The sequence below is a fragment of the Ranitomeya imitator genome, chromosome 4 (genome assembly GCF_032444005.1).
Source record: "Ranitomeya imitator isolate aRanImi1 chromosome 4, aRanImi1.pri, whole genome shotgun sequence".
Classification (NCBI taxonomy): domain Eukaryota; kingdom Metazoa; phylum Chordata; class Amphibia; order Anura; family Dendrobatidae; genus Ranitomeya; species Ranitomeya imitator.
Genome location: NC_091285.1, coordinates 413346106 through 413359314, shown reverse-complemented (window position 1 = coordinate 413359314; position 13209 = coordinate 413346106). Strand labels below are relative to the sequence as shown.

The 13209-nt window shown below is 43.6% G+C and overlaps 1 protein-coding gene across 1 annotated transcript in view; it reads left to right on the top strand.

The window, feature by feature from the left end:
* KCP (kielin cysteine rich BMP regulator) overlaps positions 1-13209 on the top strand; it is a 176799-nt gene that overhangs the window by 67462 nt on the left and 96128 nt on the right. The window contains exons 7-9 of the mRNA XM_069765428.1: positions 4096-4192; positions 5958-6025; positions 9558-9728. Coding sequence (XP_069621529.1) covers positions 4096-4192; positions 5958-6025; positions 9558-9728 — 336 coding nt within the window. The remainder of the gene's footprint in view (positions 1-4095; positions 4193-5957; positions 6026-9557; positions 9729-13209) is intronic.

Sequence of the window (13209 nt, the reverse complement as noted above, 5' to 3'; positions counted from 1 at the left end):
ATGCGCAGAAAAACCGCGGTAAATCCGCCATAAATCCGCAGCGGTTTAGCACTGTGGATTTATCAAATCCGCAGCGGAAAAATCCGCAGAGGACCAGAATACGTGTGCACATACCGAAACCCTAACCCTAACCCTACCCCTAGCCCTAACCCTACCCCTAACCCTAACCCTACCCCTAACCCTACCCCTAACCCTACCCCTAACCCTAACCCTACCCCTAACCCTAACCCTAACCCTATTCTAACATTAGTGGAAAAAAAAAATTTCTTTATTTTTTTATTGTCCCTACCTATGGGGGTGACAAAGGGGGGGGTCATTTATTATTTTTTTTATTTTGATCACTGAGATATAATCTATCTCAGTGATCAAAATGCACTTTGGAACGAATCTGCCGGCCGGCAGATTCGGCGGGCGCACTGCGCATGCGCCCGCCATTTTGGAAGATGGCGGCGCCCAGGGAGAAGACGGACGGGACCCCGGCTGGATCGGTAAGTATGATGGGGTGGGGGGGGACCACGGGGGGGGGATCGGAGCACGGGGGGGGGAATCGGAGCGCGGGAGGGGTGGAACGGAGCACGGGGGGCGTGGAACGGAGCACGGGGGGGCTGGAATGGAGAACGGGGGGGTGGAACGGAGCACCGGGGGGGTGGATCGGAGTGAAGGGGAAGTGATTGGAGCACGGGGGGAGCGGACAAAAGCACGGGGGGGAGCGGAGCACTGGACGGAGGGGAGCCGGAGCATTGTACCGGCCAGATCGGAGGGCTGGGGGGGCGATCGGTGGGGTGGGGTGGGGGCACATTAGTATTTCCAGCCATGGCCGATGATATTTCAGCATCGGCCATGGCTGGATTGTAATATTTCACCCGTTATAATAGGTGAAATATTACAAATCGCTCTGATTGGCAGTTTCACTTTCAACAGCCAATCAGAGCGATCGTAGCCACGAGGGGGTGAAGCCACCCCCCCTGGGGTAAACTACCACTCTCCCTGTCCCTGCAGATCGGGTGAAATGGGAGTTAACCCTTTCACCGGATCTGCAGGGACGCGATCTTTCCATGACGCCACATAGGCGTCATGGGTCGGATTGGCACCGACTTTCATGACGCCTACGTGGCGTCATGGGTCGGGAAGGGGTTAAAGAAGTATACCCGATCCATTAGGAGTGCCATATCTCCCAAACATACAGTATATAATTGATAATTAGAAAAGTTACTATATACACCGTAATCTATTCCTATATTGTTATTTCACCATAGCAGATATTGAATGATAGCAGTGACCTATTAACAAAATCTCAGTAAAACGAGAATAGCTTATGTGTCTTTAGATTTCATTTAATCATGAAATCTGTTGTGAAAAAGGACACAATTAAATGACTGTTAACAATTCATTCAGCCCTTACTTTGCTGACTTAGTTGCGGTTTTGTGTTAGACACTAAAAAATTGATAGAGCCATTAAAGGGGTATTCCCATCTCCAAGATCCTATCCCAATATGTAGCAGGTGTAATCAGTAGGGTTGAGCGACTTTTACTTTTTTAAGGTCGAGTCGGGTTTCGCTGAAGTAAATATAAATATATATATATATATGTGTGTCTCAATGACATATATATATATATATATATATATATATATATATATATATATATATAAACGAAACCCGACTTTGGTTGAAGATCGACGACTGCATGGCCGATCCCACACTAGGATCGGGTCGGGTTTCATGAAACCCGACTTTGCCAAAAGTCGGCGACTTTTGAAATTGTCCGATCCATTTCGCTCAACCCTAGTAATCAGGGGTGGATTAAGGGTAGCGAGGGCCCCGGGCTGTTCAGACACTGTGGGCCCCCCGGTCATGTGACGGGGTCATGCGACGGGGTCATCATATACCTGAACCAGATTATTCCAGAAAAATAGTTGCTGTGTGAAACTATAACCTGTCAAACATCCATTGATCTAGTAAATTTACCCTTCAGTTAGGAAGAAAAAAAACCACAATACTATCATCATAAGTGCCAGTATTCACAGGAGACGTGTACTTAGTATGCAGTGTCTGTGTAGAGGTAATACAGTGATCACCGGTGACATTATACACAAGACCTCTGTATATAGTATACAGTGTATAGTGTCAGTGTATAGGTAACACTGACTCACCAGTGATGTCTCTAGGTGAAGTCCTTCATCTTTCATCCAGCACAGACCGCCATCACTTCATCCACGTTTCTGCAGGAAATAACACAGTTATCTCGAGCTCCGCTTGCAGAACAAATTACTTAATTTTTCCCAACTTGTACATTACACCACATGAAGAAAAAGAGGCGACATAGTGTGACTCTACACAGTAACAGGACCCCCCCCCCCCATTTAAAACAGTATCCTCAAAAAATAAAATAAATGCATCACTGCAGTAATAATATCCCTTAATTAGCCCCTATGGTAATAATAATATCCCCCATCCTGGCCCCGTGTATCTCATTCTTGGCTTCAGCCATATGTTCTCCCATCCTGCCCTCATGAGTATCCATTCTGCCCCATATGATCTCCCCATCCTGCCCCATATAATCTCCCCATCCTGCCCCATCAGTCTCCATCGTATCCATCCTGCCCCATGATCCTGCATGATCTGTCTCCAATCCTGCTTCATGTCTTTCATTCTGCCCAATGTCTCCAATCATGCCCCGTATCTACATTCTGTCCATGTCTCCAGTCCTGCCCCAGTGTGTCCAGCATCTCTGCCCCCAATGTCCAGCATCTCTGCCCCCAGTGTCCAGCATCTCTGCCCCCAGTGTCCAGCATCTCTGCCCCCAGTGTCCAGCATCTCTGCCCCCAGTGTCCAGCATCTCTGCCCCCAATGTGTCCAGCATCTTGCCCCCAGTGTGTCCAGCATCCTGCCCCCTGTTTGTCCTCCTGCCCCAGTGTGTCCAGCAATCTGCCCCCAGTGTGTCCAGCAATCTGTCCCAGTGTCTCCAGCATATTGCCCCCAGTGTGTCCAGCATCTCTGCCCCAGTGTGTCTAGCATATTGCCCCTAGTGTGTCCAGCATATTGCCCCAGTGTGTCCAGCATCTCTGCCCCAGTGTGTCCAGCATATTGCCCCCAGTGTGTCCAGCCTTCTGGCCCCAGTGTGTCCAGCATTCTGGCCCGGGCCCCCCAGATTGCCGTTCGCAATAAAAAAAAAAAAAGTTCTCCTCACCTGTCCGCGCTCCTTTGGCGATGCTCCCTCCAGCAGCGCACACTCGCCGGTGACTGACAATGACATCAGACACCGGCGATTTACCTCATTATAATCCGCTACTGGGTGTAATAATAATAATATTAGCAAATACCTTCAATTAAAAATAGTATAGTTCTTCTGAACTATATTTCTTTCCAGGCATTGCAGTCGCATAGGTATCCATAGCTACGACCACTCATATAGTGACAGATAGCTATTAGTGGTTGTAACCATGGATACCTAAGCTACTGCAATGCCTGCACATGGAGTAATTAACACATCGAATCAGAAGAACTATACTACCTTTACAATTGGAGGTATTTGCTAATATAATTATAATCCTACATATTTTTATATGATTTTGGTATGGGAATGCCCCTTTAAGTATAATGACACAAACAGTGTTCAAAGTATACACCTTTGGTTTCAGCTTCTGCTTCTTTCCTGCAATGTACATCTTCTCAGACAGACATGAGCAGGTAGTCATCTGAAAAGACTGTCATCGCTACAAAGGAGAACAAACTGAGACCAAAGGTGTGTTCTTTGAAACCACAACAGCAACATGGTGGCTGAATGCAATGTGATCAGCATTAACATGGATTTAGGAGATTATGAAAAACATTTAAAGGGCTCTTCCAGTTGTATACCAATAAAGCGTCATTGCTGTATAAATGACCCAACTTTCTGATGTCTTTGTATTTTGTCACTATTTTCAAGACTTAGTTTTCTGCCAGTAAATGAAAACATTGAGGCACATTTGGGTAGAGATGATAACATTGCTAATAATGGCCAGTATCTCAAACTCCTTCCATATGCGGAATGATTACAGTTGGATCTAGTTAGTCTCTTGTCAAATAGCACATAATGGACTGTTTTTTGTTTTAGAATGGAAAAGTCACATGCATCCAAAAGACTTGTCCACCATTAGAGTGTACTCATCAAGTGACACCACCCGGGGAATGTTGCCCTCGCTGTGTAAGAGGTGGGTGATATTAATTTCAGAGTTAAGGAGAAGCTCTTATCAAAAAATGACCTACTGCTTAAACTACATTTGTAGTGTTATTTTATTATTGGCAATTTTTTGTAAATAGCACAATATGTATTATAAGCAAAAAAAATAGAAATCTTGCAATTTTCACACTGGCCACTGGGATTTTTTATTTAGATTCTTACTTACTTTTATTTCAAAAGAAATAAAGGTACCTTCACACTGAACGATATTGCTACCGATCCGTGACATTGCTGCGTCCCGGATAGCGATATCGTTGAGTTTGACACGCAGCAGCGATCAGGATCCTGCTGTGATGTCGTTGGTCGGAGCAGAAAGTCCAGAACTTTATTTCGTCGCTGGCTCTCCCACAGACATCGCTGAATCGGCGTGTGTGACGCCGATTCAGCGATGTCTTCACTGGTAACCAGGGTAAACATCGGGTTACTAAGCGCAGGGCCGCGCTTAGTAACCCGATGTTTACCCTGGTTACCAGTGTAAATGTAAAAAAACCAAACACTACATACTTACATTCCAGTGTCTGTCCCCCGGCGCTGTGCTTCCCTGCACTGGCTGTGAGCGCCGGCTGGCCATAAAGCAAAGCGGTGACGTCACCGCTGTAATCTGCTTTACGGCTGGCCGGCGCTGACAGTGCAGAGAAGCAGAACGCCGAGGGACGCGACAGACACCGGAATGTAAGTATGTACTGTTTGGTTTTTTTTACATTTACACTGGTAACCAGGGTAAACATCGGGTTACTAAGCGCGGCCCTGCGCTTAGTAACCCGATGTTTACCCTGGTTACCCGGGGACGTCGCATAGTTGGTCGCTGGAGAGCTGTCTGTGTGACAGCTCTCCAGCGACCACACAGCGACGCTGCAGCGATCGGCATCGTTGTCTTGATCGCTGCAGCGTCGCTAAATGTGATGGTACCTTAACATATGTACATAACCACAATGGCTGTTTTTTTGTATTGAAGCATCTAATGAGTGTGTGAAAAGGTCATTGTGAAGGAAGTGAGGGGAATCAGGGTCAGGGATCACCTATTGTCATTGCTGTAAAATGTTGTGTTATTTGCTGTGTGTGGAGGTGTTACCCGTCATTGTAATTCTGACACTACTGATAAGAAAAATCCTGTAAACGCTTCTTGAAAGGATAGGTAGAATGAGTCTAAAAATGCTACAGTGGACAGTGTGAAAATTCTAAGATTACTAATTTAATTTTCTTTTAAGAAAAATTATTATTTGAAAAACAAAGAAAATCAAAACATTGGCAAAATGCTTGTAAAAGTACATGTAACCCAAACTGAAACAAGAGGTCACTTTCTGATAACTTCCCTTATTATGTGTAATTATGATTTCAGTTAATAAAACTTGCTATTCACCCTTTGGCTATGTTCACATATCCAGTAATCATCTGATAAAATGGATCCAGCCGCAATCCATTGATAAAAAGTTGCGCAAACACAATTTTATTGTCTTGCTTAAAAATCTGACATTAGCTGGATCCGTTTTTTTTTTTAACATTGAAGTCTATGGAAAACAGATCCGTTAATTAGCCATCTGTTTTCTTCCATTTGAAACTGATTTAGTATGCAAAAACTGGATGCTTTTTAAACGAATGAAAAACAGATCGCATTAGCATGCATACAAACAAATCATATTTTAGGGCACTTGTAAATCCTAAAATTGTGTGAAATCAGTTTGTGAGTAGAACTAGATACATGTCATTTGGCAAATTTTTATGTTTCTTCCCTTAAGGCTGCTCTGATGGTCATCTGGATGGAGAAACTTGGAAGAAGGATTCATGTATGAGCTGCATTTGTCAGGTAACATTTGTAATAAAGGAATGTGTGCTAAACTATATATTTTATCATTTACTTTAAATTAAATTTACAGATATCCATGTTCAGAGCCAGTGTTATTTGAATGTGGAAAAGCTCCTAAGATACTTCATATGGGCAAAAGTATTGGGACACCTACGCAAAACACCTTCAGGACCTTTTATAACATCCAATTCCCCTCTCCTGGGATGGCTTTTTTACCATTCATCCGGTAGTGCCTTTGTGAGACAATGAGGTGGACGAGAGGTCCCAGCTCCTAAACTCCATTTACGTTCATCCTAAATATGTTCGATTGGGTAGAGCGAGATGTGTAGCCAGGGATTTAATACAGGGAGGCAAAACACATCTTAGAGGACCAGTAACATTGGTAACCCTCTTTACATGTATGGTGGAGCACCCTAATCATAGTGGGTGTAGGGGAACCTCAGCAGATGACCATGGTGTAACTGAAGCAAAAATTACTTTACTAAAACCAAGACCAGTATTTTCGTTATACAATGACAGTACAGTGGCAGACACCAATTCTGCACAACATATTAAAGGGAACCTGTCACCCCGAAAATCGCGGGTGAGGTAATCCCACCGGCATCAGGGGCTTATCTGCAGCATTCTGTAATGCTGTAGATAAGCCCCCGATGTTACCTGAAAAAGGAGAAAAAGACGTTAGATTATACTCACCCAGGGGCGGTCCCGCTGCTGGTCAGGTCGGATGGGTGTCTCTGGTCCGCTCCGACGCCTCCTATCTTCTTTCCATGACGTCCTCTTCTGATCTTCAGCCACGGCTCCGACGCAGGCGTACTTTGTTCTGCCCTCTTGAGGGCAGAGGATAGTACTGCAGTGCGCAGGCGCCGGAAAGGTCAGAGGCCCGGCGCCTGCGCACTGCAGTACTTTGTCTGCCCTCAACAGGGCAGAGCAAAGTATGCCTGCGCCGGAGCCGTGGCTGAAGATCAGAAGAGGACGTCATGGAAAGAAGATAGGAGGCGCCGGAGCGGACCGGAGACGCCCATCCGACCTGACCAGCAGCGGGACCGCCCCTGGGTGAGTATAATCTAACGTCTTTTTCTCCTTTTTCAGGTAACATCGGGGGCTTATCTACAGCATTACAGAATGCTGCAGATAAGCCCCTGATGCCGGTGGGATTACCTCACCCGCGATTTTCGGGGTGACAGGTTCCATTTCAGCAGACTTAGCCTATCTGCACATGTTTTTTTTTTTCCTATCATTTTTCTGCAGCTAAAACCTGATCATTGTAAAAACAGCGGGTGAAGTTGCATTGGTCGGGCATTGTTCATGGTCATGTGAGAGAACCAAGACATTATCATTTATATTTGGGAAAATCACAAAAATAAAATGGGTTTAACATCCTGCTATACCTTAGTTTTTTCACCAAAAAGCTGCAAAAACGGATAAGAGCATTTTTGCACTTACTCATTGCTTTCTATGGGTGAAAAAACACTGCAAGAATGCTGAAACAAGTGACATGCTGCAGTATTCAAAAATGCAACTGTTTTCCAATTCAGTCAGGAACAAAAACACAAGTGTGTGCATGAGATTTCTGAAATGCTGGTACTGTAAAAAAGCATAAGTAATTTGCATAAAAAACCCAATGAGTGAACATAGCCTTATAGACAGTGACTTAAGTTACAGGTGACGTTCTCGCTGATGGAGTTTTTCACGTCTCCCATTTCTCATAGAATCATATAATGGTAGAGTTGGAAGAGACCTCCAGGGTCATCGTGTCCAACCCCCTGCTCAAAGCAGGATTTACTAAATCATCCAAGACAGATGTCTGACCAGCCTCTGTTTGAAAACTTCAATGGAGGAGAACTCACCACCTCTTGTGGCAGCCTGTTCCACTCATTGATCACCCTCACTGTCAAAAAGTTTTTTCTAATATCTATTCTGTCTTCTCCCTTTCAGTTTCATCCCATTGCTTCTAGTCTTTCCTTGTGCAAATGAGAATAAAGATGATCCCTCTACAATGTGACAGCCCTTGAGATATTTGTAGACGGCTATTAAGTCTCCTCTCAGTCTTCTTTTTTGCAAGCTAAACATTCCCAAATCCTGTAACCGTTCCTCATAGGACATGGTTTGCAGGCCGGTCGCCATTCTGGTCGCTCTTATCTTAACTTGCTCCAGTTTGTTGATGTCTTTTTTAAAATGTGGTGCCCAAAACTGGACACAGTATTCCAGATGAGGTCTGACCAAGGAGGAGTAGAGGGCAATAATGAATTTGCGTGTCATTCTCCATCTTGCCTAGGTCAACATGGCAAATTTTTTAATCACCAGTAGTGTGTAAAGGCCATCTATCTGACTGACAGGTATAAGAGGTTGATTAGTCCCTCCACAGAGCACTTTTCCACTGCTCAAGAGTCCAGTGGCTGCATGCTTTAAGCTACTCCATCCAGCCCTTTGTTTTGTGCTTAGGCCCCTTTCACACATCAGTTTTTTGCCATCAGTCGCAATCCGTCGAATTGTGAAAAAACAAATCCGGTGACTGATGTCACCGGATCCGCTTTTTTCTCATAGACTTGTATTAGCGACGGATTGCGACGGATGGCCTCACATTTCATCCGTAGTTTGCCGGATCCATTGAAAATTGTTTTGTCCGGCAGCCGGAGACAATGGACAAGTAACGTTTTCTGTGTACGTTGAAAAAACGGACAGCGACAGATCTGTCGCCGTCCGTCGTTTGCTCGAATGGAAGCCTATGGACGCCAGATCCGTCAAATGACGGAATCTGGAGACGGATTCTGTTTTTTAAACTGAGCATGCTCCATTTTTTTTTAAGGATCATATTATTCAGATCTGCTTGTCGGATCCGGCGAAAAAACTGATCCGTCGAGCCAACAGATTGTGACTGACGGCAAAAAAGTGATGTGTGAAAGGGGCCTTAGTGATTCAAGTAGAGGAAATCTGTCACCAGATATTTTCTGCCATCTTTGAGAGCAGCATGATGGGATGGCAGAAACCCTGATTCCAGAGATGTGTCACTTATTGGGCTACTTGGTGTAGTTTTAATAAAATCACAGTTTAGTCTGCTGCAGATCTACCGGTTCTCTGAACGCTGAGCTCTGTATAACCCCGACCCAACCACTGATTGACAACATTCTATGTACACTGTGCATAGGCAGAAAGCTGCCAAATAGTGGTAGATTGGGGTTATACAGAAGTCATGAGTATGGAGGACTATGTGGCAGTGGAGGGGACAGGGTTACACAATGCTCATGAATATCAGGGACTACATGGCAGCAGGTTTAAGTGTCGTTTAGTGATAATTTCCTGTGGATTGTCTCAAAACTACAGCAAACAGCCCATTAAGTGACATACCTCTGGGATCAGGATCTCTGTCTCTATATTGTGCTGCTGTCAGGTTAGGTGGCAAAAATCTGGTGGCATATTACTTTTAAGATGAGTGCCTCAATACTTATGTCCACATACTGTATAAAATATAGCGGCTTGCTATTTTATTCTCAATTTTATGTTTCATACATGGCTAAATTGTATTTCTTAACAGGGAGGCTCTGTGAAGTGCATCGCTGACATATGTGACATGATAACTTGTGAACATCCTGTCACTCCACCTGGAAAGTGTTGCCCAGAATGTGTTAACTGCCATTACCGTGGGCAGATTCTGAGGAACGGAGAACGGTTCCAACCCGATCTATGCACTACGTGCACATGCAAGGTAAGCAGGATGCCAGGGTCTTATGTTCCACTTTTCTTTAATTAATGGTAAAATTTAGTCACTTAAATGATCTTACTAAAGATACAGGAAAGATATATATCTTGGTATGGTGTTAGCCAGTAGATATACAGTGGGGCAAAAAAGTATTTAGTCAGTCAGCAATAGTGCAAGTTCCACCACTTAAAAAGATGAGAGGCGTCTGTAATTTACATCATAGGTAGACCTCAACTATGGGAGACAAACTGAGAAAAAAAAATCCAGAAAATCACATTGTCTGTTTTTTTAACAATTTATTTGCATATTATGGTGGAAAATAAGTATTTGGTCAGAAACAAACAATCAAGATTTCTGGCTCTCACAGACCTGTAACTTCTTCTTTAAGAGTCTCTTCTTTCCTCCACTCATTACCTGTAGTAATGGCACCTGTTTAAACTTGTTATCCGTATAAAAAGACACCTGTGCACACCCTCAAACAGTCTGACTCCAAACTCCACTATGGTGAAGACCAAAGAGCTGTCAAAGGACACCAGAAACAAAATTGTAGCCCTGCACCAGGCTGGGAAGACTGAATCTGCAATAGCCAACCAGCTTGGAGTGAAGAAATCAACAGTGGGAGCAATAATTAGAAAATGGAAGACATACAAGACCACTGATAATCTCCCTCGATCTGGTGCTCCACGCAAAATCCCACCCCGTGGGGTCAGAATGATCACAAGAACGGTGAGCAAAAATCCCAGAACCACGCGGGGGGACCTAGTGAATGAACTGCAGAGAGCTGGGACCAATGTAACAAGGCCTACCATAAGTAACACACTACGCCACCATGGACTCAGATCCTGCAGTGCCAGACGTGTCCCACTGCTTAAGCCAGTACATGTCCGGGCCCGTCTGAAGTTTGCTAGAGAGCATTTGGATGATCCAGAGGAGTTTTGGGAGAATGTCCTACAGTCTGATGAAACCAAACTGGAACTGTTTGGTAGAAACACAACTTGTCGTGTTTGGAGGAAAAAGAATACTGAGTTGCATCCATCAAACACCATACCTACTGTAAAGCATGGTGATGGAAACATCATGCTTTGGGGCTGTTTCTCTGCAAAGGGGCCAGGACGACTGATATCGGGTACATGAAAGAATGAATGGGGCCATGTATCGTGAGATTTTGAGTGCAAACCTCCTTCCATCAGCAAGGGCATTGAAGATGAAACGTGGCTGGGTCTTTCAACATGACAATGATCCAAAGCACACCGCCAGGGCAACGAAGGAGTGGCTTCGTAAGAAGCATTTCAAGGTTCTGGAGTGGCCTAGCCAGTCTCCAGATCTCAACCCTATAGAAAACCTTTGGAGGGAGTTGAAAGTCCGTGTTGCCAAGCGAAAAGCCAAAAACATCACTGCTCTAGAGGAGATCTGCATGGAGGAATGGGCCAACATACCAACAACAGTGTGTGGCAACCTTGTGAAGACTTACAGAAAACGTTTGACCTCTGTCATTGCCAACAAAGGTTATATTACAAAGTATTGAGATGAAATTTTGTTTCTGACCAAATACTTATATTCCACCATAATATGCAAATAAATTGTTAAAAATACAGACAATGTGATTTTCTGGATTTTTTTTTCTCAGTTTGTCTCCCATAGTTGAGGTCTACCTATGATGTAAATTACAGACGCCTCTCATCTTTTTAAGTGGTGGAACTTGCACTATTGCTGACTGACTAAATACTTTTTTGCCCCACTGTATATAATATAATAAAATATATAATATTATATTATATATAATATATAATATAATAAAATATTTAGAATTGAGAGTCCTCAGTAGTTGATATCTTTTAATGGCTAACTGAAAACATGGCAACAAATTGCAAGCTTTCGAGACTACACAGGTCTCTTCATCAGGCATAGACTAAAAGAAATTCTGAAGAATCACATATTTATGCACAACATAGCACAGAAAAAAAAAGCCATGGATAAGACAGGTGACATGAAGCAGAATTACCATGAGTGATATAAACAGTTATGTCCATAAATATTGGACCAGTTCTTAGATAAGGAATGTTTTATTGTCCTCTGATTGGGGTCTGGTTCTGTTGTGATGACCCCACATAGTCTGAGGGGCAAGATCCTTAGTTGATGTAAAAAGACATAAATCCATGAAACACATTCATTCCTGCACTAAGACTGTCAAAGGTTATCATCTGTTTATATTCCTATACTCTTCTGTCTCTCTTAGACTTGAAGCTACCTTTTAATACAAGTAATTTCATGTCCATAATGTTATGATTTGGGAGACAAAAATGTGTTGCCACAGGTAGATCCATTCTTTTTTCTTATTGTGTGGCGGTGAGAATTCATTCTTGTTCTAAGCTTTTGCCCTGTCTCCCCAACATACAGACACCCAGTTGGACATTTAGTACAAATAATTAGGTACACCACATTAGAAGTGTCGCAGCTGAAAGTACCTGGTACCTTGTAGTCCTTTTTACATCAACTAAGGAACTAAGGAACTTGCCCCTCAGACTATGTGGGGTCATCACAACAGAACCAAACCCCAATCAGAGGACAATAAAACATTCCTTATCTAAGAACTGGTCCAATATTTATGGACATAACTTTATCGCTCATGGTAATTCTGCTTCATGTCACCTGTCTTATCCATGACTTTTTTTTCTGTGCTATGTTGCGCAAAAATATGTGATTCTTCAGAATTTCTTTAAACTGTACTTTACTCTCCCTTACCTTTTCCAGTACTAAGTCTCCATCACTATGTGTGTTATTATCTGCAGCTCTCACATCCTGTCGACAGCTCTGCAGCCAATCAGTAAGTTCAGTGGCTCTACCCAAGTAGATGGCACAAGCTGCTGAGCTTACTGATTGACTGTAGCACACTATCCATGTGACATTAGCACTGCTGGCGTTAACAGAAACTCTGAACACTGGCAGAGCATCAGTGCTGGACCTGGGGAGGGAAAGTAAAGCTCAATTTATTTATTTTTAAACAAACTGCGACTAAGGACTGTGATGTTCTGAAAACAGAATACCCCTTTAAAGCAGATATATAAGACTAGAAAAACCTGGACACTTTCTTTCAGAAATAGGGCCACTTCTTACCATGGATTATGACAATGGAGTGAATGGAGCTGAGCTCCAAAACCACAGGGGATGCTGCATCTGAAGAAAATAGCCATGTTTTTCTGATCCTGGACAACTCTCATGTCAAATTTAAAATGTTTTAAAGTGGTTGTCCGGTCTGAAATGAAAAGTCAGCAGTCACTCTGTGGGACTGCAGACTTTTGACTCCCCCGCAGTGCATGCACTGTGCTCTGCGAGTATTCACCGGTTTCTTAGTCGAGAACTGCAATGATGCATACTCCAGGGCAGAAGTCATCTAGAGGCCACAGCCATCTAGTGTGCACGGTCATTCAGTTGGCGCAGCCATATAGTAGTCGCAAGTAGGGTTGAGCGAAACGGGTCGAACATTTTC